Source organism: Trachypithecus francoisi, unplaced genomic scaffold (genome assembly GCF_009764315.1).
Source record: "Trachypithecus francoisi isolate TF-2019V2 unplaced genomic scaffold, Tfra_2.0 Lachesis_group20, whole genome shotgun sequence".
Lineage (NCBI taxonomy): Eukaryota > Metazoa > Chordata > Mammalia > Primates > Cercopithecidae > Trachypithecus > Trachypithecus francoisi.
This window is the reverse complement of record NW_022681466.1, coordinates 46,618,963-46,640,733: the sequence shown is the minus strand read 5'-3', so window position 1 is coordinate 46,640,733 and position 21,771 is coordinate 46,618,963. Positions and strand designations below refer to the sequence as shown.

The 21,771-nt window shown below is 42.6% G+C and overlaps 2 protein-coding genes across 6 annotated transcripts in view; one reads left to right on the top strand and one right to left on the bottom strand.

The window, feature by feature from the left end:
- Positions 1 to 21,771, bottom strand: part of CCT6B (chaperonin containing TCP1 subunit 6B) — a 54,247-nt gene extending 32,476 nt beyond the window's left edge. For 2 of the 5 annotated variants that reach the window (XM_033184199.1, XM_033184197.1), the window contains exon 1: positions 21,686 to 21,766. Coding sequence is in view for 3 of the 5 variants with exons in the window: in XM_033184197.1 (XP_033040088.1) it covers positions 21,686 to 21,691 (6 nt within the window). In the remaining 2 variants the exon portion in view is untranslated. Of the gene's footprint in view, positions 1 to 80; positions 134 to 1,549; positions 1,818 to 21,685 lie in introns of those variants that run through there. The other 3 variants (XM_033184198.1, XM_033184200.1, XM_033184195.1) reach the window with 3 other exon arrangements.
- Positions 1,842 to 3,511, top strand: ZNF830 (zinc finger protein 830). The gene has a single exon (XM_033184201.1). It carries the CDS (start codon positions 1,880 to 1,882, stop codon positions 2,993 to 2,995), a length of 1,116 nt encoding a protein of 371 aa, XP_033040092.1. The 5' UTR covers positions 1,842 to 1,879; the 3' UTR covers positions 2,996 to 3,511.

Sequence of the window (21,771 nt, the reverse complement as noted above, 5' to 3'; positions counted from 1 at the left end):
GCTTGCCATCCCATTATCCTCAACAGAGGGAACTGGGCTTGGAAAACTACTGTACCATGGGAATATGCCATGGTAATTACCACCATTTGCAGCTCACAGAATCATTTCTCCCCAGATGGACAGCTTACAGCGACTTCATTCCAAATGGACCATTTACAGATTTAAAAATAAAAGCAGTTGATGAGTTATGAAAAGTGGTTTGGTCAAATAATACTTGGAAGTCTACAAAGCACAAATTTGCAAATTTCCTGCAGGTTTTTATTTTGGTGAACGTTTTCATTCATTCAGTCACTCAACTTAGTTTCCCTCATCCCTGCATTTATCAGATCACCAAGTTCTATCAATTCTACTACCTAAATATCTCTTGAATCTGCCCCCTTCTCTCCATCTCCACTGTTATCATCTCTACCTTGGATAGCATCCAGTTATCTCCAAAGTAAAATATACCCTCCACACATTTTTTCTTTCTAAAAGGCAACATGATTCAGTCAGTTCTCTGATCAAAAGTCCTCCAATGATTTTTATGGTTTTCATCATTTTCAAGTTAAAATCCAAACACAGCAGACACTTGACCTTTCTCAATCTGGTTGTCTCTCTTCCCTGACTCATCTACTTTCCCACAAGCAAATCTTCTGGTTCCCTTAATACACCATGTTTTGTTTTGTTTCTATTGGATTTGCACCATTGGTCTTTCTTATTCCTGAAATTACTCTGCCCAGAAGGCCTTTACTCCCTCTTCCAAACCAAGACTCTGATCAAACATCATTTAAGATGCTTGTCCTTCTGCCACCAGTAATTATTCCCTTTTCTCAGCATAATCATATGCATCTATATATAATTAGCACATCCTACTCTACCACATCCGTCTCTACCACATCTCCTTAAGAACAGAAACTGTATCTTGATCATTTGTGTCCCAGCAACTAGTATCTAAGTGACTTATTTTACCATTAATATTAATTTATTTTGGTCATTACTATGAGAATGTGTCTCTCCTCTTATATCCTTTTGTCCTCACTGGTCTCTTTTCCTCACTCTTGTGTAGAGAAAATGGTGCTTAATATATACTGAAAAGATGAATAGATATGAAGAACCACAGACACGGGGTTTTCAAGTAGAAATTGGATTTGACCTCATGCCTTTCTGGCTCCAAAGCCTGTGCCCTCTGCACTACAATACATTGCCATACAAAATACAAAATTACTTGTTGAATTTATGGACTAAGGGTATACAGTCTTAAAGAGCAGAGAAGTTAAATGCTTTATGTTTCCAATGAGACACTAAATTAACTGACTTTCTAACTGCATATGAACCTTGACGAAAAGTAGGGTGTCGGGGGAGCGTCACAACTTCACTCCTAGGGCCTCCTAGGGGAGGCTTTTCTCCTCCACCTGCACCAGGCGAGAAATACCCTCAGGACAGGGATGAGAATGAGGGAAATCAAGCTAGCAAGAACATCCACAGCGCTCCACGGACGCCTGCCTCAGAGGGCGCCAGGACACCCAACAAGCCCCCGGCCGCCTAACGGCCGCTCCAACCGCCGTCTCACATTTTCATGGTGCCTTTAGGACCCAAGTTGGTCCGCAGCACATCCTGCAGCCCTCGGGCGGCGCATATATTGACAGACAAAGCTGCCTGGGCCCGCGCCACCTCAGCCTTGGAGTTTACGGCCTTTACTGCAGCCATAGCCTAATCGTTCACAGGAGAGAAAAAAAAAAAAAAAAAAAAAAAAAAAAAAGCCTTAGTAGCGATTCTGAGCAAAAAGGCCAACGCGACGTCACACTCTCTTGAACCTCGGCCAATCATCACCCTTACAGGAAGTGACGTTATCATGCCTCGCCGGACGGAAACCAGAATCGCTTTCGGTCTCGTCGCCAAAATGGCGTCCTCCGCCTCCGCTAGGACTCCGGCCGGGAAGCGAGTGGTAAATCAGGAAGAATTGCGGCGGTTAATGAAGGAGAAGCAGCGTCTGAGCACCAATCGGAAACGGATAGAATCTCCATTCGCGAAGTACAACCGTTTGGGGCAGCTGAGTTGTGCCCTGTGTAACACCCCGGTTAAGAGCGAGCTCCTGTGGCAGACTCACGTCCTGGGAAAGCAGCACCGAGAGAAAGTGGCCGAGCTGAAAGGCGCGAAGGAAGCCAGCCAGGGTTCGTCCGCCAGCTCAGCGCCTCAGTCCGTCAAGAGGAAAGTGCCGGACGCAGACGGCCAAGACGCCAAGAGAGCGAAGGCCACCTTGGTGCCTCAGGTGCAGCCCTCCACATCCGCGTTGCCCACCAACTTTGACAAAATAGGAAAGGAGTTCATTAGAACGACTTCCAGTAAGCCTTCAGGACCCAGTTTACTCCCGGATTATGAAGATGAGGAGGAGGAAGAGGAGGAGGAAGGAGATGGAGAAAGAAAAAGGGGGGACGCCAGCAAGCCGCTGTCCGACGCACAGGGCAAGGAGCACTCAGTTTCTTCTTCGCGGGAGGTAACAAGTAGTGTGCTGCCAGACGATTTCTTTAGTACTAATCCTCCCAAGGCCCCCATAATTCCTCATTCAGGGTCAATTGAGAAAGCAGAAATACATGAAAAAGTGGTGGAAAGGAGAGAAAACACCGCGGAAGCGTTACCGGAAGGTTTTTTTGACGACCCTGAGGTAGATGCAAGGGTGCGAAAGGTTGATGCCCCAAAAGATCAGATGGACAAAGAGTGGGACGAATTCCAAAAAGCCATGAGGCAGGTCAACACTATTTCCGAAGCCATAGTTGCCGAAGAGGATGAGGAGGGACGGCTGGACCGACAGATTGGGGAGATCGATGAACAGATAGAGTGTTACCGACGGGTGGAAAAACTACGGAATCGCCAGGATGAAATAAAAAATAAACTTAAAGAAATCCTGACCATAAAAGAACTGCAGAAAAAGGAAGAAGAGAATGCTGACAGCGATGATGAGGGGGAACTACAGGATTTGTTGTCTCAGGATTGGAGAGTGAAAGGGGCTTTGTTATAAGGTTTTAACGACCCAAGGTTTCTAACAGCCTCTGTTATTGTATAAAAAGTGCTGTCTCTCAGTAGTATATCGGTTACTTCATGCCTAGAGATTTTCTAGAGATTTGGGTACCTGGATTGCTAAACTGGATTGTTAAGATAAAATGAGCCAGTGAGCTACAGCACTTTGGAAAATTTGTGTAAAATGTTTTTGAGGTAAAGTTGTTTTTGAAATTTCTGAAGTGTTATATACCAAAATGCCAACTTTTCCACAACAGACTTAACTGTATAATTTCGTTGTAAAATCTGTAAGTTGTAAATATTGTACACAGTTAAATCTATATTAAGTAATTCTGTTTTGAATTTTTTTAACTAATAGACCAACCGGCAAACTTTTAGATGAATGCTCACTGTGGTATTTGTGATGTATTTATCTTCTGAACCCTACATCAAGTTGAAAAGGTTCGTTTTCTTGTTTCTTTGGTTTTTCTTTGGTTTTTTGGAACACTTCATGAACACATAAGTCATTGTAGGTTAATCAGTTCTCTTAGTATGCTTTATTTTAAAAACAGAAAAATATATGCCAAACATGATCAGCTCCCTAAACCAGTTTCTCTTGACTAGACCAATGCTGCTCAGATATGGTTGCATGTGAGAATCACCTATGAAGCATTAAAATAAATTCAAGTGTCTGAGGCGTTCCCCTTCAATAAATCTGGGATGAGGTCCAGGCAACTGTGTTTTTTAAAGCTCCCAGGTTATTCTAATATATGCCAGGATTTGAAGAGTAACTACCCTAAATCCAGAACCCATTTATGTTTTTCTTTTTCTTTAAATAACATTCCATAAATTTGCTGTTTCTTGAATGAAGGAAATATTATCTTTTATTTATTTCATCCAGCCTTAAATTTTGTTATTTGGTGGTAAATTAGAGTTCCTTGTTTGCAGGTCCTATCTATTGTAGAAAGAATATTTAAGTTGTCTTTCCAGCAGTAACATTTGGCTCTTGCTGGTCATTGATAGTTTAAATCACTCCTTCCTTTAGAGATTGAGGTACTCAAATAGGAAAAGGGACTTAGCAGTGTTCTGGAGTAGAAATGCATACAGCATATTCAAATAAAAGTGAGCAATAATAATAATAGCTAAGACCTATATAGTTCTTAGTATGGGCCAGGCATGGTTTTAAGTGCTTTACATATATTAATCTAGTTTCCCTAAATTCCTTTTTTATGGAGAGGAGTACCAAGAGATAAGGTTTGAAAAGCTTTGAATGCTAAGTGAAAACTTTTTATGAAGTTCATATGAAAATGGAGGTTTATGAGCGAAGAATTACATCTGCAAAGAAATATCATGGAACATTATTAACAGTATATAGAATGGAATGAACACAGGGAGGGTAGAAGGAAACTAGGAGCTATTTGAAAACTATATTTTCAAAAGCGAGGTGACAAGACTGATTAGCTGTGGATTGGGAGAAAAGGAATAGAAGTGAAAGATTTTCATAGGAATAGCTAAATTTTAGTGACTAGAAGTGGAAGAAGAAAAACAGGAGGGATAAGTACAGAATTCAAGATTTTGTTTGTATTTAGTGTCACTGCCTAAAAGGAGTTATCTAACACTTATTGAACAATTGCTGTGTACCACAAATTATTATTAATAATTGTCCTGCTGCCTTTGGCAGTCTTCTTCCTTGAGCTGCTAGCTGATCAGTGATAGCAGCTTCTATTTGATGAGACACGGCTTGCTTGCCTCAAATGTGTGAACCCACTGTTACTCAGAATTTTCCCTTCATTCATCACTATTACCCCAGCAAGGAAGTACAAATATAGGTTTGAATGGTGGGCCCAGTACTGCCTTGGCTAACAATCTAGTGGAGTACTGTTCACTAAAGATATAATGCCGCTGGGTGTGGTGGCTCATGCCTGTAATCCTAGCACTTTGGGAATCTGAGGCGGGTGGATCACTTGACCTCAGAAGTTCAAGACCAGCCTGGGCAACATGGCAAAACCCCATCTCTACAAAAAATACAAAAAAAAAAAAAATTATCTGGGTGTGGTGGCATGCACCTGTAGTCCCAGCTACTTGGGATGCTGAGGTGGGAGGATCACCTGTGCCAGGGCGGGTGGAGGCTGCAGTGAACTGTGATTGTGCCACTGCACTCCCGCATGGGTAACAGAGTATGACCCTGTCTCAGAAAGTCAAAAAATAAAATATAATGCAAGCCATAAATTTTACATTTTCTAGTAGCCAAAGTAAAAAGAAGTAAAAGTAGTTTTAATGTGTTTTATGCCCAGAATATTAATGTTCCAATATGTAGTTAATATTTAAAATTGATTATTTTTACTACATTTTTGAAATCTAGGTGTATCTAACAGCACATCTCAGTTTAGACTGGCCGCACTTCAAGTACTCAATAGCCATATGTGACTAGTGACTACTATAAAAAACAGCATAGATCTAAAGAGTAAGGTATCCAGGTGAAAAGATAAACATGCTCAGGAGGTAGCCAGCATCCAATTTAACTAGAGCAGAGGGTTCACTCCTGGCAACAGTGGGAATTATGATTGAAAATGTAGATTAGGGCCGGGCACGGTGGCTCAAGCCTGTAATCCCAGCACTTTGGGAGGCCGAGACGGGCGGATCACGAGGTCAGGAGATCGAGACCATCCTGGCTAACATGGTGAAACCCCGTCTCTACTAAAAAATACAAAAAACTAGCCGGGCGAGGTGGCGGGCACCTGTAGTCCCAGCTACTTGGGAGGCTGAGGCAGGAGAGTGGCGTGAACCCGAGAGGCGGAGCTTGCCGTGAGCTGAGATCTGGCCACTGCACTCCAGCCTGGATGACACAGCGAGACTCCGTCTCAAAAAAAAAAAAAAAAAAAAAAAAAGAAAATGTAGATTAGGAACATGTGGAGGACCTTAAATACCAAGCTCTAAGGAATTTGAACTTTCTAAGTTAACAATTTACCCTTGTAGATTGAGTCCTTAATTGTAACACAGTGCTTAATAAGTGCCAGGTGTGTGTTACTAATGTGAACCCCCCCCCCCCATTGGGCTTTTAGGAAGCCCTCAAAATCTGATTCTCAAAGCTCTATTCCAGAGCAGTAGAAATGGGGCCCTGACCATAATCAGTGCTCAATGAGTCCTTGTTGAATTTGAGGTCAGTATAATCAGCTACAGGAGCTAGTGCATCTTTCCTGATCCATTTATACATTGGAAAGCTCCATTATTATACCTTCTCTGCGCTAAGTCAAACAGGTTTTGGCATTTGACTGAATACCATCATTGTTGCTAAATTGTAAGAATTGTTCCCAAGGACTCCTTCCAGTCACTTCTCTTTTTAGAAAGCCCCCTAATTGAGCCATCATCACAATATGGAAGTGTAAATGCTATAAAGGTATCCTCTCACCCAGCTTCACTTACCAATTTAAATCAATACACCTAACTCGGAAGAAGGAAAAAATGCTGATCCAACTAGCCTTCAAATGTATATGTGTCCAGGGCCTTAAAATTTGCTATTTAATGATGGAAGTAATTACCGCTTTTTACACACCAGGGGACAAAATAGGCTATGGAATTAAAATTGCAGGAGAAAATGTAGTTTAGGCCTAAAATCTTTAATAGTAACAATCACTAGTTTAGTGTGTGGTAATGGAAAGAACCATGGAATTGGAACAGAAGCCCTGCATTCAAGTTTCCACTCTACTTTTTAATGGTTAATGAGCTTGGCCAAGTCACATCTCTGAGCCTTAATTTGCTCCACTATAACATGAAGATATGTAATTCCTCACAGGGGTATGGTGAGAGTCCAGCAAGACATGGACTCATTCTGATGAACACAGAATGGAAGATCTTGATGGAAATAGTGTGTTTCCTGTCAAGCACCAATTGACTAGCTGTTTGGCTAGATGTTGTGCCGGGGGTTTGAGTAAATATTCATAGGAATGATGACTACATAGATAACCTTAGATGCTTTTTCAAACTAACAGTCTTAGCCTGTATAATACCAGAACTATAGAAGATTTAAATTTGAACAAGGGCCGGGCTGTGTGGCTCACACCTATAATCCCAGCACTTTGGGAGACTGAGGCAGGCGGATCACCTGAGGTCAGGAGTTTGAGACCAGCCTGGCCAACATATAGTGAAACCCCATCTCTACTAAAAAAATAAACACAAAAATTAGCTGGGCCTGGCAGTGCATGCCTGTAATCCCAGCTACTTGGGAAGCCGAGGTGGGAGAATCACTTGAACCCGGGAGGCAGAGGTTGCAGTGAGCTGAGATCACACCAGTGCATCCCAGCCTGAGCAACAAAGACTCCATCTCTCAAAAAAAAAAAAAAAAAAGTTTGAACGGGGGGAAAAAAAATCCCAGAACGCCCCGCATTCAGTTTTATATCTACATTTCCTCCCTCAGTGATCTCATCCATTCCTGTGGGTTTAAATATCACCTATGTACTGAAGATTCCCAATTTGTATCTCCAACCTTGGCCTTCCTCCTAAGCTTCTGGCTTGGCTAAGTACCTACCTAACATTCCACTTCGAGGTTTAATAGGTATCCAAAATAGAATAACTCTCAAACAGAGCTTTGATTTTCTTCTCAAACCTGTTCTCAGGTTTACTGAGAACTTGTCTCAATAAACTTTACTGAGTAAACTTTACTGAAACTTGTCTCAGTAAATGGCACCACTACCCACCCAGATGCTCAAGGCAAACCCTGGGGGCCATCATGCATTCTCATTCCTTTCCCTCAGATCTAATGCACTAGTTAAGTCCTGTCCATTCTACCTCTAAAATATGCCTAAAATCTGCCACTTCTTTCTCCACTGGCCCTAGTCACCAACATCTCATTCATTGTTGCCTATCCCCTCACCCTCATCACAATCTATTCTCACAGAGTAGTCAGAATGATCTTAAAATTTTAGATTAAGTCACTCTATTATTTAAAACCATTATATGCTTCCATTACACTGAGGGGTGGTAGGGGTAAGAAATCCAAGCCCTTATTAAGTCCACATGGTACTCAGGAGTTGCTCATTCAAATGTCTACTACTTATAAACTGATGACACTAAGCCCCATTAAAGTGGTGTGGAAGGGGACAGGAGAGCATAACTGTTCTACGTTGAATGCAACTGTTATTCAGGAATAATGGCTTGGCATAGTGGCATGGCCAATTTATTCTTTGGTTTTGGTTATTTTGTGTGGTTTTTTTTTTTTTTGGTTTTGGTTTTTGTTTTTGAGACGGAGTCTCGGTCTGTCGTGCAGTGGTGCGATCTCGGCTCACTGCAACCTCTGCCTCCCAGGTTCATGCCATTCTGCCTCAGCCTTCTGAGTAGCTGGGATTACAGGCATGAGCCACCATACCCGGCCCAAATTTTTTTTTAACTTAAGAGAAATTGCAAGTCAGGATTGGTTTTCAGTGAAATATCAAAAACACTGTGGGCTGAGTGTGATCTGTGTGATCTGTGGACCTGCAGATACCTCTCTGACTTCATCTGCTACACATTTCCCCTTAATTCTCTATGTCCTAGTTCACTGGCTAGCTTTCTAGCCCTCAGATGTGACATCTCAGGGCTCATGCCCTTGTGGTTTTCTCCGCTTGGAATGTGACTTCAGATAGCATGGCAGTCTTCTCAATCATTCAGTTCTCAGCTCTAAAGTCCCTTTCTCAGATGGCATAAACAGCCACCTGTCACTCACAATACTTTATGCATTCACTAAACTTATCACTATCTTAAGTTAGCTTGTTTATTTGCATCTAAGTTAACATCTCTCCCCACTAGAATGTAAACTCCATGAAAGCAGGGATCTTGTCTGTCTTAGCTGCAACCTAAAATAATATCAGACACATTAATAGGGCTCGATAAACACCTGTTGAATGAATACCACCCACATAGCTGGAAGTTGCTTGGGAAGGCGGCAGAAAGATCAAGCTGACTACAGAAATCAGAACCAGAATAAGTCAGTCAGCAGCTTGAACAGAGGGCTGAGGTACTTTTTTCCTACTATGTGTCTTCCTTACTTCTCTGGCACATGAAGCCCTTACCTATTCTGAGCACACAACAGGGCAAGGAGGTATACACAACAGCCTCTAGGGTGCAATGAGCCACCTTCACAGTTAGCCAACAGGAATTCCTCATGGCACCAAATAGGCAAAGAGGGACCTCCACATGTCAGCGGGAGCTCTTGGGCAACCTTGATACCAGGAGGAAGAAAGTGGCAGGGCAAGATCACAGAGCCAGCAAGCACTCACTATTCCCCAGCCATGCTCACCCCTTGTCTCTTGGCAGTCAAAGCCTTTCAGAGTGCATCTATGCACTTAGCCATCCTTCACTGTAAGTACCCCCAGTCTCTCAGAGGAGGAAACCAGCTCCATCTGGCTGCACCTCCATTTTGCTAGCAGCATTTGGTGAGCTTCAAGCACACTGGGAAGCCAAGAGTCATCTTTAGGGGAATGAGGAGGACCACACGAAGTGGTTGATGATGGTGGTGTTTGTCGTTTTCATTGTTGTGTATTGTTTGTTTGCTTGTTGTTTTGTCAAGTGTAGTTACAAGGTGGTGCCAATCAAGCCAGCCAATCAGGTTATTAATAATAGCTACTATTGACTGGATACCTACCATATAGGTGGCCCTATGCTAGGGCTTGGTATACACCATGTCACATCCTCACAACCCTGTGAAGTATATGAAATCTTCATTTTACAGATGAGGAAGCTGAGGTTCTGAAGTGAAACAACTGACTCAAGGCAACAATCCCAAAGCCCTTGTTCATTATTATTTAATATTAATATATACTTGCATAGAGTATTTTTTACTCACCAACTGATATGGTTTGGCTGTGTCCCCACCCAAATCTCATCTTGAATTCCCACGTGTTGTGGGAGGGACTCAGTGGGAGGTAACTGAATCATGGGGACAAGTCTTTCCTGTGCTGTTCTCATGATACTGAGTCAGTCTCAGGAGATCTGATGGTTTTAAAGAGAGGAGTTCCTCTACACAAGTTCTCTCTCTTTGCCTGCTGCCATTTATGTAAGACCTGACTTGCTCCTCCTTGTCTTCCACCATGATTGTGAGGCCTCCCCAGCCATGTAGAACTGTAAGTCCATTAAACCTCTTTCTTTTGTAAATTGCCCAGTCTCAGGTATGGTTTTATCAGCAGCATGAGAACAGACTAATACACCAACTTTTACATCGGTTTTCTTCATCTCACCACCCCCTACCAAGAGTGAAACAACTATTATCACTCCATTTTAGATGTTTAATGACTTGTCCAAGGTCACTCAATAAGTTAATCACTAAGACCAGATATAACTTGATTTCCCAGTCCAATATATTTTCTATATTTAATAATAAAATGTGCAAAACATGACAGGATCCCCAAAATAGCAATAATTTAAGATGAGGGAAGTTTGCTGTCAAGGTTAAAGCAGTTCAGTGCTTTTCACAATCCCTTGCTAGGCTGGGAAGTCCTCTTTGTTGCAGGGCGTTATCCTCAGATTTTCTCCACACACTCCCACAATGCTCTGCCTTACCTCATTTCACCAGCAATAAAGTGTGTACTCCTTAGTGGTCTCTGATGGGAGGAAGAATGATGATTTCAGTTCTCAGAAATCCCAATGGGAAACAACAGCTACAAAATACCCTGTGATCCACCGCTTTTTGACAAGGTGACCTTGGGCGAGTTACTTCACTTAGTTTCCTCAACCATTAATATAATCCAAGCAGAGTAATAGTTCCTGTCTCCTAAGATTAAATGAGTTAAATACATGTCAATGCTTTTTTTTTTTTTTTTTTGAGACGGAGTCTGGCTCTGTCGCCCAGGCTAGAGTGCGGTGGCCCGATCTCAGCTCACTGCAAGCTCCGCCTCCCAGGTTCATGCCATTCTCCTGCCTCCGCCTCCCAAGTAGCTGGGACTACAGGCGCCTGCCTCGTCGCCCGGCTAGTTTTTTTGTATTCTTTAGTAGAGACGGGGTTTCACCGTATTAGCCAGGATGGTCTCGATCTCCTGACCTTGTGATCCGCCCGTCTCGGCCTCCCAAAGTGCTGGGATTACAGGCTTGAGCCACCGCGCCCGGCCGTCAATGCTTTTAATATAGCATCTGAGTCATATAGTAAGCACTCACTAAATGTTGCCTGTTATTACCGTACTGTATGGTTTCTGTATTCTAGGAGACTGCCCTTCCTCCAGGTGACCATCCACAGAGGGTATCTGAGGGAAAATGCTTTTGCTCTTTTTGGGATGATTTAGAAGTAGAAGAGGCACTAGATTAAGTACAGTTATTTCCCAAGGTGGCTTAGACCCACTTGCTTCCATTCACTCCCTCTCATTTGTATATTTGACATTTATTGAGAACCTACTCTATGAGAGTTCCTAGGGATTCAAAGATGAATAAAATGTGGCCCTGAACAAATGGATCTCAGTCTAGATCAGGGCTTTTCAACCCCATCACTATTTTTGTTTGTTTGGTTGGTTGGTTGTTTTTCTGAGATAAGGTCTCACTCTGACACCCAGGCTGGAGTGCAGTGGTGTGATCATAGCTCACCTCAGCCCTGAACTCCCAGGCTCAAGTGATCCTCCTGCCTTAGCTTCCTGAGTAGCTAGGGCTACAGGCACGAGCCACCGTACTCAGCTATTTTTCCCCCCCTTTTTTGGTAGGGACAGTGTCTCCCTGTTACCAAGGCTGGTCTTGAACTTCTGTACTCAAGTGATCCTCCTGTCTCAGCCTCCCAAAGTGCTGGGATTACAGGCATGAGCCACCACACCAGGCTTCCCTTTACACTATTGACATTTGGGACTGGATAATTCTTTGGGCTGGGGGTCTGTCCTTTGCATGGTAGGATGTTTGGCAGTATCCCTGACCTCTACCCATTAAATGTCAGTGGCACCGTCACAACCCCCCACCTCATCGTGTTAGCTAAGAGTAGCCCCCAGTTGAGATCTACTGGTCTGTTTACAACTAACTATAATATAATATGATAAAATATGTTTGTGCAAAGTGTTGAGTGGGCAGTGTGTTGGAGGAGCAACTGACTGCAGGGAGGAGGGCTCAGAAAGGCTTCTGAGGAGGGAAAATTTGCACTCAGCATTGAAGGATGAGAAAGACTGTGCCAAGCAGTGAAGGAGGGAATGAGTATTGTGGACTAAGGTAATAGTGGCACAGAGACATGGAAAGTATGCAGTGCAGGGGAAACTGTCATCTCAAGTACATGGAAGGATGTGGTGGGAATAGGACAGGAAGTCCACTGGGACTAGATTTACAAAGAACCCTGCGTGTGACCCTAAGCAATTTAGACTCCAGCCCAAAGGCAGAAATCCAGCATGGGAAGGAAGAGAAAAAAGCACATTCATTTCTTGGAAAGACTTACCATCCTCAACTGGGAAAAGAGAGAGAAGATGGACAAAAATGAATAATTCCTTCTTTTAATCTGGATTTTCTTTCCAGTTATGGATTGGCTCTTCAGCCCACAGCCTCTATACTCCTTCAAATGAGAAGGAAGAAAAACTAGAGAAGCCCTCCTATTTTAGAACACAAGGTTCACTCGAGAAAAAGACTCAATTTTACTCCTCCAAATAGTCCTTGAAGCTACTTGAAAACCTCTCATAGTAGAAACTGATATATTCCTTTGGTTGATGTATTTTTATTTTAATTTTCAAAAAGTTTAGGAAATAGAAGCACACAGGGAAGTACAGAAAATAATATAACAAACATCTTGTACCCATTACCCAAAAATTCCTTTGAGAAATAGAAAAGTACAGAACACAGCTAAAACCCAAGTTAAAAGAGTTTAGGTTGTAGATAGATACTTGGGCAGGAGGACACCTGGCTAACATTCGCAGCATCAGACATCAGTGTGCAGGTTCTGGATGAAAGGCTGTCTCACCTAGTCTGTGCAAATGGGCCCATTTCAAAGACAATGGTTCCCTAACCCAACTATATCCAATGCCCTATGCTGACCTACTCAAGGAGATTCTAGGTCAGTGGGTCTAGGTTGGGGCATTGGAAACAGCATGTTAAACAAGTTCTTCACGTAGTTCTGCAGTGGCAAAAACCAATGCTTAAAGCAATAACGTAACCTGTCAACCTATTCATCTGTTGATAACAGATCCTGCCTCACAAGTTTACTCTGAAGATTAAATACATATACACATGTTGCTTAGCACTGGCATATAAGAAGCACTCAATAATACTTATTAACAATAATCAGTGTTCACTGAGTACTTCTTTAGTGTACACTATGGTACAAGGGTCTGCAAGGAATTCAAAGGTATATATTAACCTCTTACTAAAGGCAGTGTCTGCGTTTATCTTATTCACTCAATGCCCTGCACAAAGCAGACACTCAAATAATACTTATGAATAAATGAGTGAAAAAGTGGCCCTGACCTTCAAGGAAATTACAATCTGGTTGTATTATAGATAGTATATAAGAAACTGGGCAGGGGCCAGGTGTGGTGGTTCAAGCCTGTAATGTCAGCACTTTGGGAGGCTGAGGTAGGAGAATCACTTGAAGCCAGGAGGTCAAGACCAGCCTGGGCAACATGGCGAGATGCCATCTCTACATAAAAATTAGCCGGGAGTGGTGCAATCCCAGCACTTTGAGAGGCCGAGGCAGATGGATCACCTGAGCTCAGGAGTTCCAGACCAGCCTGGGCAATATGGTGAAATCGCGTCTCTACGGAAAATACAAAAAATTAGCCAGTTTTGGTGGCGTGCACCTGTGGGTCCTAGGTACTTGGGAGGCTGAGGTGGGAAGATTGCTTGAGCCTGGGAAGTGGAGGTTGCAATGAGTCAAGATTGCACCACTACACTCCAGCAAGACTGCATCTCTGAAAAAAAAAAAAAAAGAAATTGGGCAGGACCAAAATACTAAACTACTGGTTATATGCAGTGTAAAGAGGGCTAATCAAAAGTCTAGGGTTTGAGTCCCACTTTGCCGCCCATTAGCTGTGATATCTACCTCGTCAGTTTACTCCCTGAGCCTTAGTTTTATCCTCTCGGAGTATTAGGCTATGTCTGGGTACTAAGGACCCTCCCAAGAGGATCTATCACCAAGACCAAGACAGGAGCTGCAGGCAGGGGAGGTGGCAGCATGGGTGGTCAGGAATGCTTCAAGAGGGCTAAAGTGGCACTTCCCAGAGAAGGAAAGAAAAGGGGTATAGGCTCTCCCAATGTACAGGAATGGCAGGAGGAACAAGAGAGGTAAAGTGTTCAGCCCAGTCTTCAACCTCTGCCACTGCACCAAAGCTAAAAAACCAGCTATCATCAAAACTACCTTAGCAACCAGCCCCAGAGCCCTGTAAGGGAAAACTTAAGTCTACCTCTCAAATAGGCTCATCTCTTCATAAAACATATTTTCCTTTGAAAATTATTAACTTGTCTCCTGAAAAACATAACCACCAGGACTTCACGCTAGAAAACCCAACCCAGGAGTTCAAGGAAGATGGTGGCAACTTTTGAGTTTTCCTCACACCACATCTGTGACTTCAACCCTCTTCTTAACCCCGTCCCATAACCCCATCCCAGAACCTCTCTGTCATGGATCAGCTACTCTCAAAGGCATGTAGCACTCCTCTCAGCTCTGCCCTTCCTCAACCTGACAGCTGTAGCACAACATATTCAAAGGAGAGGCCAAGAAACCCCCCTGGTTAATAAACAACCTCCGCAGCCTTTATTGAGAATGAAGAACGATGAGCTGGTGTGAATTATTATATCTTTCTACAGCTGTTCCCTTTTAAATATTTCTCCTGGCAAATACCACCATCGTTTTTTACAACTTATTTTAATTGTGTGACTATTAAGCAAACCAACCCATAAAATCAGCTCTTGCTGCTGGGATTTATATGATTCATAGACCACAGCTTATTAAAAAAGGGAATCCACTGAGAACAGACTAGCCTCACAAGTGCCCCTCACTGTCTCTAGGAAGGTGTCAAGCCTTTTCCCAATTCTTGCCTGTGGCTCCCAAGCTACCAGTTAGTAGCATAGAACGTGAACAGAATCTACCCATTTCCTTATGGCTCTTTTTCTTCGTAAGAATCCTGATGAGTCTTAACTGGAAGTCAGGGATAGAACAGTCTTAAAGGAGGTAGTTGAAACTTTTAAGAGGCTCACAAACAGGATAGATGCCCTAGAGGATTTACAGTCAAGGTCTGTGGAAAGAACTTAATTGAGGACTTTGAATAGCTAGGAACAAGCATGAGGTATCCAGATTATTCACCACCAACTTAGTTCTTGTTTGGATCATAAAACTGCTTTGAGACTCCATAAAAGCTCTTCACCAAAAATGCGCATGCACACAAATGTTTATATAAAATTTCAGGAAATTCAAGGACACCCCTGAGCCCATCCACAGTTCCCCTAGGGGTCTATAAGCCTCAGTTATTTCTTACTATCATTGTTACCACCCAAGCTGCCTTCATCTCTCCCCTAGATTATTACCATAGCTACCTGACTCATCGCCCAACTTTTCTACACAACAACCAGAGTGACAGTGATCCTGTTAAAGCCTAAGTTAGATGACACGATTTCTCTGCTCAGTACAATCCACTAGCTTCCCTCCTCACCTGGAATAAAAGCCAATGTCTTTGCAATGTCTTACAAGACCCTACAGGATCTGTCTTCTTGCTTTTCTCAACCTTAACTCCAGCTGCTCTAGCCACATGGATCTCCTTGCTATCGTCCCAAATGACAGTCACATTTTTGGCCTCCATGCCTTTATCTAATGCTCCCTCTATCCTCAATCTGCATGGGGCTGACTCATTTCTTCAAATCTTTTCTCAGTTGTTACTTGTCAGTGAGGCCTTCCTGACCTCTATTTAAAACTGCCGCCCTGCCCCTGCTCTGCATGTCCCACCCTCCTCTGCTTTCTTCTTCTCCATGGCACCCACTCACTTCTTACACCTTATGCATTTTACTTCCTTGTTATTTATCTCCCACACTAGTTTGCTCCATGAGGGTTGGATTTTTGTCTGCTTTGTTTCACTACCGTATTACACTCCTGGAATTGTGCCTGACACAGAGTAGGCACTCAATAAATACTTGATTGACCAATCAATGACTGAGTGATTACACTCTGTAGTGGTATGAATGAATCCAGGTTGGATAGTGCAGGAGAATGTACATTTATTGAAATGCCTCTAAGTGCCAAGCAGTTTGCAAGCTGATATCAGTCACCGCATTTAATTGGTACCCACAATCCCAAGAGTTATTTTTATCCTCATTTCACCACCACCCCAAAAATGAAATACTTAAGCATAAATCTAATACAATATGTACAAGAAGTATATGAGGAAAACTACAAAGTCCTAATAAAAGAAATCAAAGACAAACTAATCAATAAATATTCCATGTTCATGGTTGCAAACACTCAATATCGTCAAGATGTCAGTTCTTTCCAATGTGATCTGTATATTCAATACAATCCCTATCAAAATTCCAGTAAGTTAGTTTGTGGATATTAGCTTTAGAAACTGATTCTAAAGTTTATGTGAAAAAGCAAAAGATTCAGAATAGACAACACAATATTGGAGGAAGAGAACCAAGTTGGAAGACTGACATTATCTAAGTTAAGACTTGCTATAAAGCTACAGGAATCAAGACAGTGTGGTACTGGTCAAAGAACACACAAATAGACCAATGGACCGAATACACAGCCCACAGACAGACTCACATAGTCAGTGATCTTTGACAAATGACCAAAAGCAATACAAAAAAGAAAACAGTCTTTTCAAAAATGGTGTTAGATCAACAAGGGATCCACATGGCAATAATTAAATCTAGAGAGATCTTATACCCTTCACAGAAATAAACTCAAAATAGATCACAGACCTAAATGTAAAACTATCCCCACTTCATGGTGAAAACTGAGACCCAGAAAGTTAAGAAAATAGATAAAAGTTACAGACAGCTGGTAGTGGAATATAATTCAAACCTGTCTGTGCGAATCCAAAGCCCTGCTCTTCCCACCACACTTTGCCTCATTCTCCTTGGTACAGCAGTTCCCACTTTTCTTTTTTCTGAGACAGAGTCTCGCTCTGTCTTCCAGACTGGAGTGCAGTGGCGCAATCTCAGCTCATTGCAACCTCCACCTCCCAGGTACAAGCAATTCTTCTGCTTCAGCCTCCTGAGTAGCTGGGATTACAGGCGCACGCCACCATGCCTGGCTAATTTTTGTATTTTCGGTAGAGATGGGCTTTCACCATGTTGGTCAGACTGGTGTCGAACTCCTGACCTTGTGATCCACCCACCTCGGCTTCCCAAAGTGCTGGGATTACAGGCATGAGCCACCACACCCAGCCAGTTCCCACTTTTCTAAAGAAATGGAACTGCCAACTTTTGTACCTAGTTCCATTTCAGAGCAGGGGACCTGAATCAGAGATAATCAGGGGGTCCAGGGAGCTCTCCTCAAGCAAAAATCAACATTTAGAGCCTGAGTCTTTGCAAGTTTATATCAAATATTGTTGCGATATAATAAACATCCTTCTAGGGGATCTTATCACTTCCAGAGTTTTATTCATTCATTCCATTCACTCATGAGTTTCACTCATTATTCACAAATATTTGTTGAGTATCTACTGTGTGCCCAGCACTGTTCTAGGCACTGAGCATATGGCACAGATGCCGCCCTCCACATGTAGGTTTGAAATCTAAGGCACTGCACTCTAACAGAAATATAGTGTCAGCCAAACATGCAGTTTTATATTTTCTAGTCGCCACATTTTCAAAAAAGTAAAAATAAACAGGTGAGATGATCTTTAATAATGTATTTTATTTAACACAACATATCCAAAAAACCACTTCAACAAATAATTAACACAAAGATAGGACAGTCTTGAGTCATTTAACAACAGGATATGTTCTGCGAAATGCATCGTAAAGTGATTTAGTGATGGGAATATCATAGAGTGTACTTAAAAAACCTAGATGGTATGGCCGACTACATACCTAAGCTATATGGTATAGCCTATTGCTTCTAGGTTATAAACCCATACAGCATGTTACTATACTGAATACTGAAGGCAACTATAATACAATGGTAAGTACTTGTGTCTCTAAACATAGGCAAAGTACAGCACACACACACACACACACACACACACACACAAAGGTATAAAAGAAAATGGTCCGAGGTGGGTGGATCACCTGAGGTCGGGAGTTTGAGACCAGCCTGACCAACATGGAGAAACCGCGTCTCTACTAAAAATACAAAATTAGCCGGGCGTGGTGGTGCATGTCTGTAATCCCAGCTACTCGGGAGGCTGAGGCAGGAGAATCGCTTGAACCTGGGAAGCAGAGGTTGCAGTGAGCTGTGATCACGTCATTGCACTCCAGCCTGGGCAAGAAGAGTGAAACTCCGACTCGAAAAGAAAAGAAAAGAAAAAAGAGTGCAACACATAGGTCACTTACCATGAACGAAGCTTACAGGACTAGAAGTTGCTCTGGGTGGGTCAGTGAGTGAGTGGTGTGGGAATATGAAGGCCTAGCACATTATTCTACCTTACTCTGGACTTTATAAACTGTATACTTAGGCAACACTAAATTTACTTTAAAACTGTCTTCTTTTTTCAATAATAAATTAACCTTAGCTTACTGTTAGCTTTTTTACTTTATAAGCTTTTTAATTTTTCTTTCTTTCTTTTTTTTTTTGAGATAGTCTCACTCTGTTGACCAGGCTGCAGTGCAGTGGCACAATCTCAGCTCACTGCAACCTCCGCCTCCCGGGTTCAAGAGATTCTCTTGCCTCAGCCTCCCAAGTAGCTAGGATTACAGGTGCATGCCACCATGCCCGACTAATTTTTGTATTTTTAGTAGAGATGGGGTTACGCCATGTTGGCCAAGCTGGTTTCGAACTCTTGACCTCAGGTGACCCACCCGCCTCGGTCTTCCAAAGTGCTGGGATTACAGGTGTGAGCCACCACGATGGGCCCTGTTTGTGTTTTAAACTAAGGGTTATTACAAAATAATCAAGTATTTTAAAATTAAAAAGCTTAGCTAGGCACAGTGGCTCATGCCTGTAATCCCAGCACTTTGGGAGGCTGAGGCGGGGAGATCACCTGAGGTCAGGAGTTCAAGACCAGCCCGGCCAACATGATGAAACCCCATCTCTACTAACAATATAAAAAAATTATCCAGGTGTGGTGGTGGCCACCTGTCATCCCAGCTACTTGGGAGGCTGAGGCAGGAGAATCACTTGAACCTGAGAGGCAGAGGATACAGTGGACTGAGATCGTGCCATTGCACTCCAGCCTGAGTGACAAGAGCGAAACTCTATCTCAAACACACACACACACACACACACTCACAAACAGCACAGTCGTATAAAAATATTTTTCTTTTTTAAATAAATTTTTTTCTTATAAATATGTTGCCCAGGCTGGTTTTGAACTCCTCCTGCCTCAGCCTCCCAAAGTGCTAGGATTAGAGATGTGGGCCACTGTGCCCAGCCAATATTTTTGCTTTATATCCTTATTCTATAAGCTTTTTCCTATTAAAAAAAAAATCCTTTTACTTTTAAAACTTTTTTGTTAACAATTAAGACACACACACATTAGCCTAGTAAGCCTACACAGCATCAGAATCATCAATATCACCATCCTCCACCTCTATATCTTGTCCTACGGGAAGGTCTTCAGGGGCAATATCATGCATGGAGCTGTCATCTCCTATGATAACAACGTCTTCTTCTGGAATACCTCCTAAAGGACCTACCTGATGCTGTTTTACAGTTAGTTACTTTTTTAAGTAAGTAGTAGTATACTCTAAAATAACAATAAGGCTGGGCATGGTGGCTCATGCTTGTAATCCCAGCACTTTGGGAGGCTGAGGCAGGCAGATCACTTGAGGTCAGGAGTTTGAGACGAGCCTGGTCAACATCATGAAACCCCATCTCTACTAAAAATACAAAAATTAGCCGGGTGTGGTGGCAGGTGCCTGTAATTCCAGCTACTCAGGAGGCTGAGGGAGGAGAATTGCTTGAACCTAGGAGGCAGAGGTCGCAATGAGCCGAAATCCTGCCATTGCACCCCAGCCTGGGAGACAAGAACAAAACTCTGTCGCAAAAAATAAAAATAAAAAAAATTATTAGCCCATCGTGATAGCAAGTGCCTGTAGTCCCAGCTACTCAGGTACTCAGGAGGCTGAGGCAGGAGAATCACTTGAACCTGGGAGGCGGAGGTTGCAGTGAGCTGGGATCACGCCACCGCACTCCAGCCCGAGCAACACAGTGAGACTGTCTCAAAAATAAATAAATTAATTAATTTAATGATAATAAAAGGTATAGTATACTAAATATATAAACCAGCAACATTGTCCCTTATTATCAAGTATTATATACTGTACATAATTGTGTGTACCATGCTTTTATACAACTGGCAATGCAGTAGGTTCATTTCCACCAGCATCTCCACAAACACATGAGTAATGTGCTGTCACTATATGACAGGGATTTTTCAGTTCCATTATAATCTTATGGGACCACCCTATTATATTTGGTCCATTGTTGGCCTAAATGTCATTATGTGGTACATATTATTAATGAGATATTTTACTTTTTTTTAGTATGAATTTTTTGGTGTGTATTTTCTTCACTTACAGCACATCTCAATTCCATGCAACATTCAAGTGCTCAATAGTCACCTGTGGCTAGTGATTACAGCACTGGAAAAAGACATATACCGTTGAGGAGACTTTAAAAAAATGTAGCAAATGTAAAGATGTGCTCAAGATCACTCAATTATCATAGCTAGGACGTGAGTCTCCAGCGACCTTCCAATTCCAAAGCCCTGGTTCATTCTGCTGCGCATTAAAAACAGGTTTTACTCCCCTCCGAACATTAGAATCGCAGTTAAATTTACTCAACCAAACTTAATGTATCCAATACAAAACTCATCCTTCTGCCCCTAACACCTCCTCTGCCTCTATTTTCTATTTCAGTTGATGGTACCCTTATCTTTCTGCTCACTCAGATTATTATTGTTTTATCCATAAATGAGCACTTTATTTAGATCATTTAAATTCTAAATGATCTTCAAAACCACACTTTACTCTCCACCCCAACTAGCTAAATTTCATCTCCCACATGGGTCACTATGAGAACCTTCTGATTTGTTCCCTTGCCTCAGTCTCTCCCCACCCAGCTTCAACAGTATTCCCTAAGACTCTTCATGGCTCTCCATCCTCTACGGAGTAAAGACGAAACTCTTCATCACACAGCACAGAATTCTCTCGGGAATCTGTTCCTTGCTTACCTAACAAGGCCCAATTGTTTGCTGTTCCTAGACTCTGAAGAGGTCATTTACCCTCAGGCTGCTACACTTGTAAAAATCGCCATCCCCAACTCTCATGGAGCTGGCTTCAGATTTGAGATAATACACTTTGAACGACATACAATCAAGGAGTTTCTCCTCCATCACTCCTTTACATTTTATATCTACCTGCTATTTAGTGCCTCGTCTCAATTCCATGAAAGTTACTGAATACTATTTACTAGGCAGTCTGCAGGACACAAAGAGAGGGATTATATTTAAAAAATAGATTGACGCAATCTTTGCCTTCCCCGACCTCATTACAATATCTTTAAAAACTAGATCCTCTCTAACAATATGAGAAAATCAAGGGGATCCTCGGAAGTTCAGGCCAGGCTGCGTTCCAAGGAGCCACCACGTCCCCTCACCTCCGCTTCCTGGGCGGCGATTGCAGGTTGAAAACTACTTACAAACATCAAAGGGCAGGCAGAATGGGACTATGACCCACGTGGCAGACGGGGGCGGGGACAGGTAGCGCGGCCGCGGCCTCGGTTCT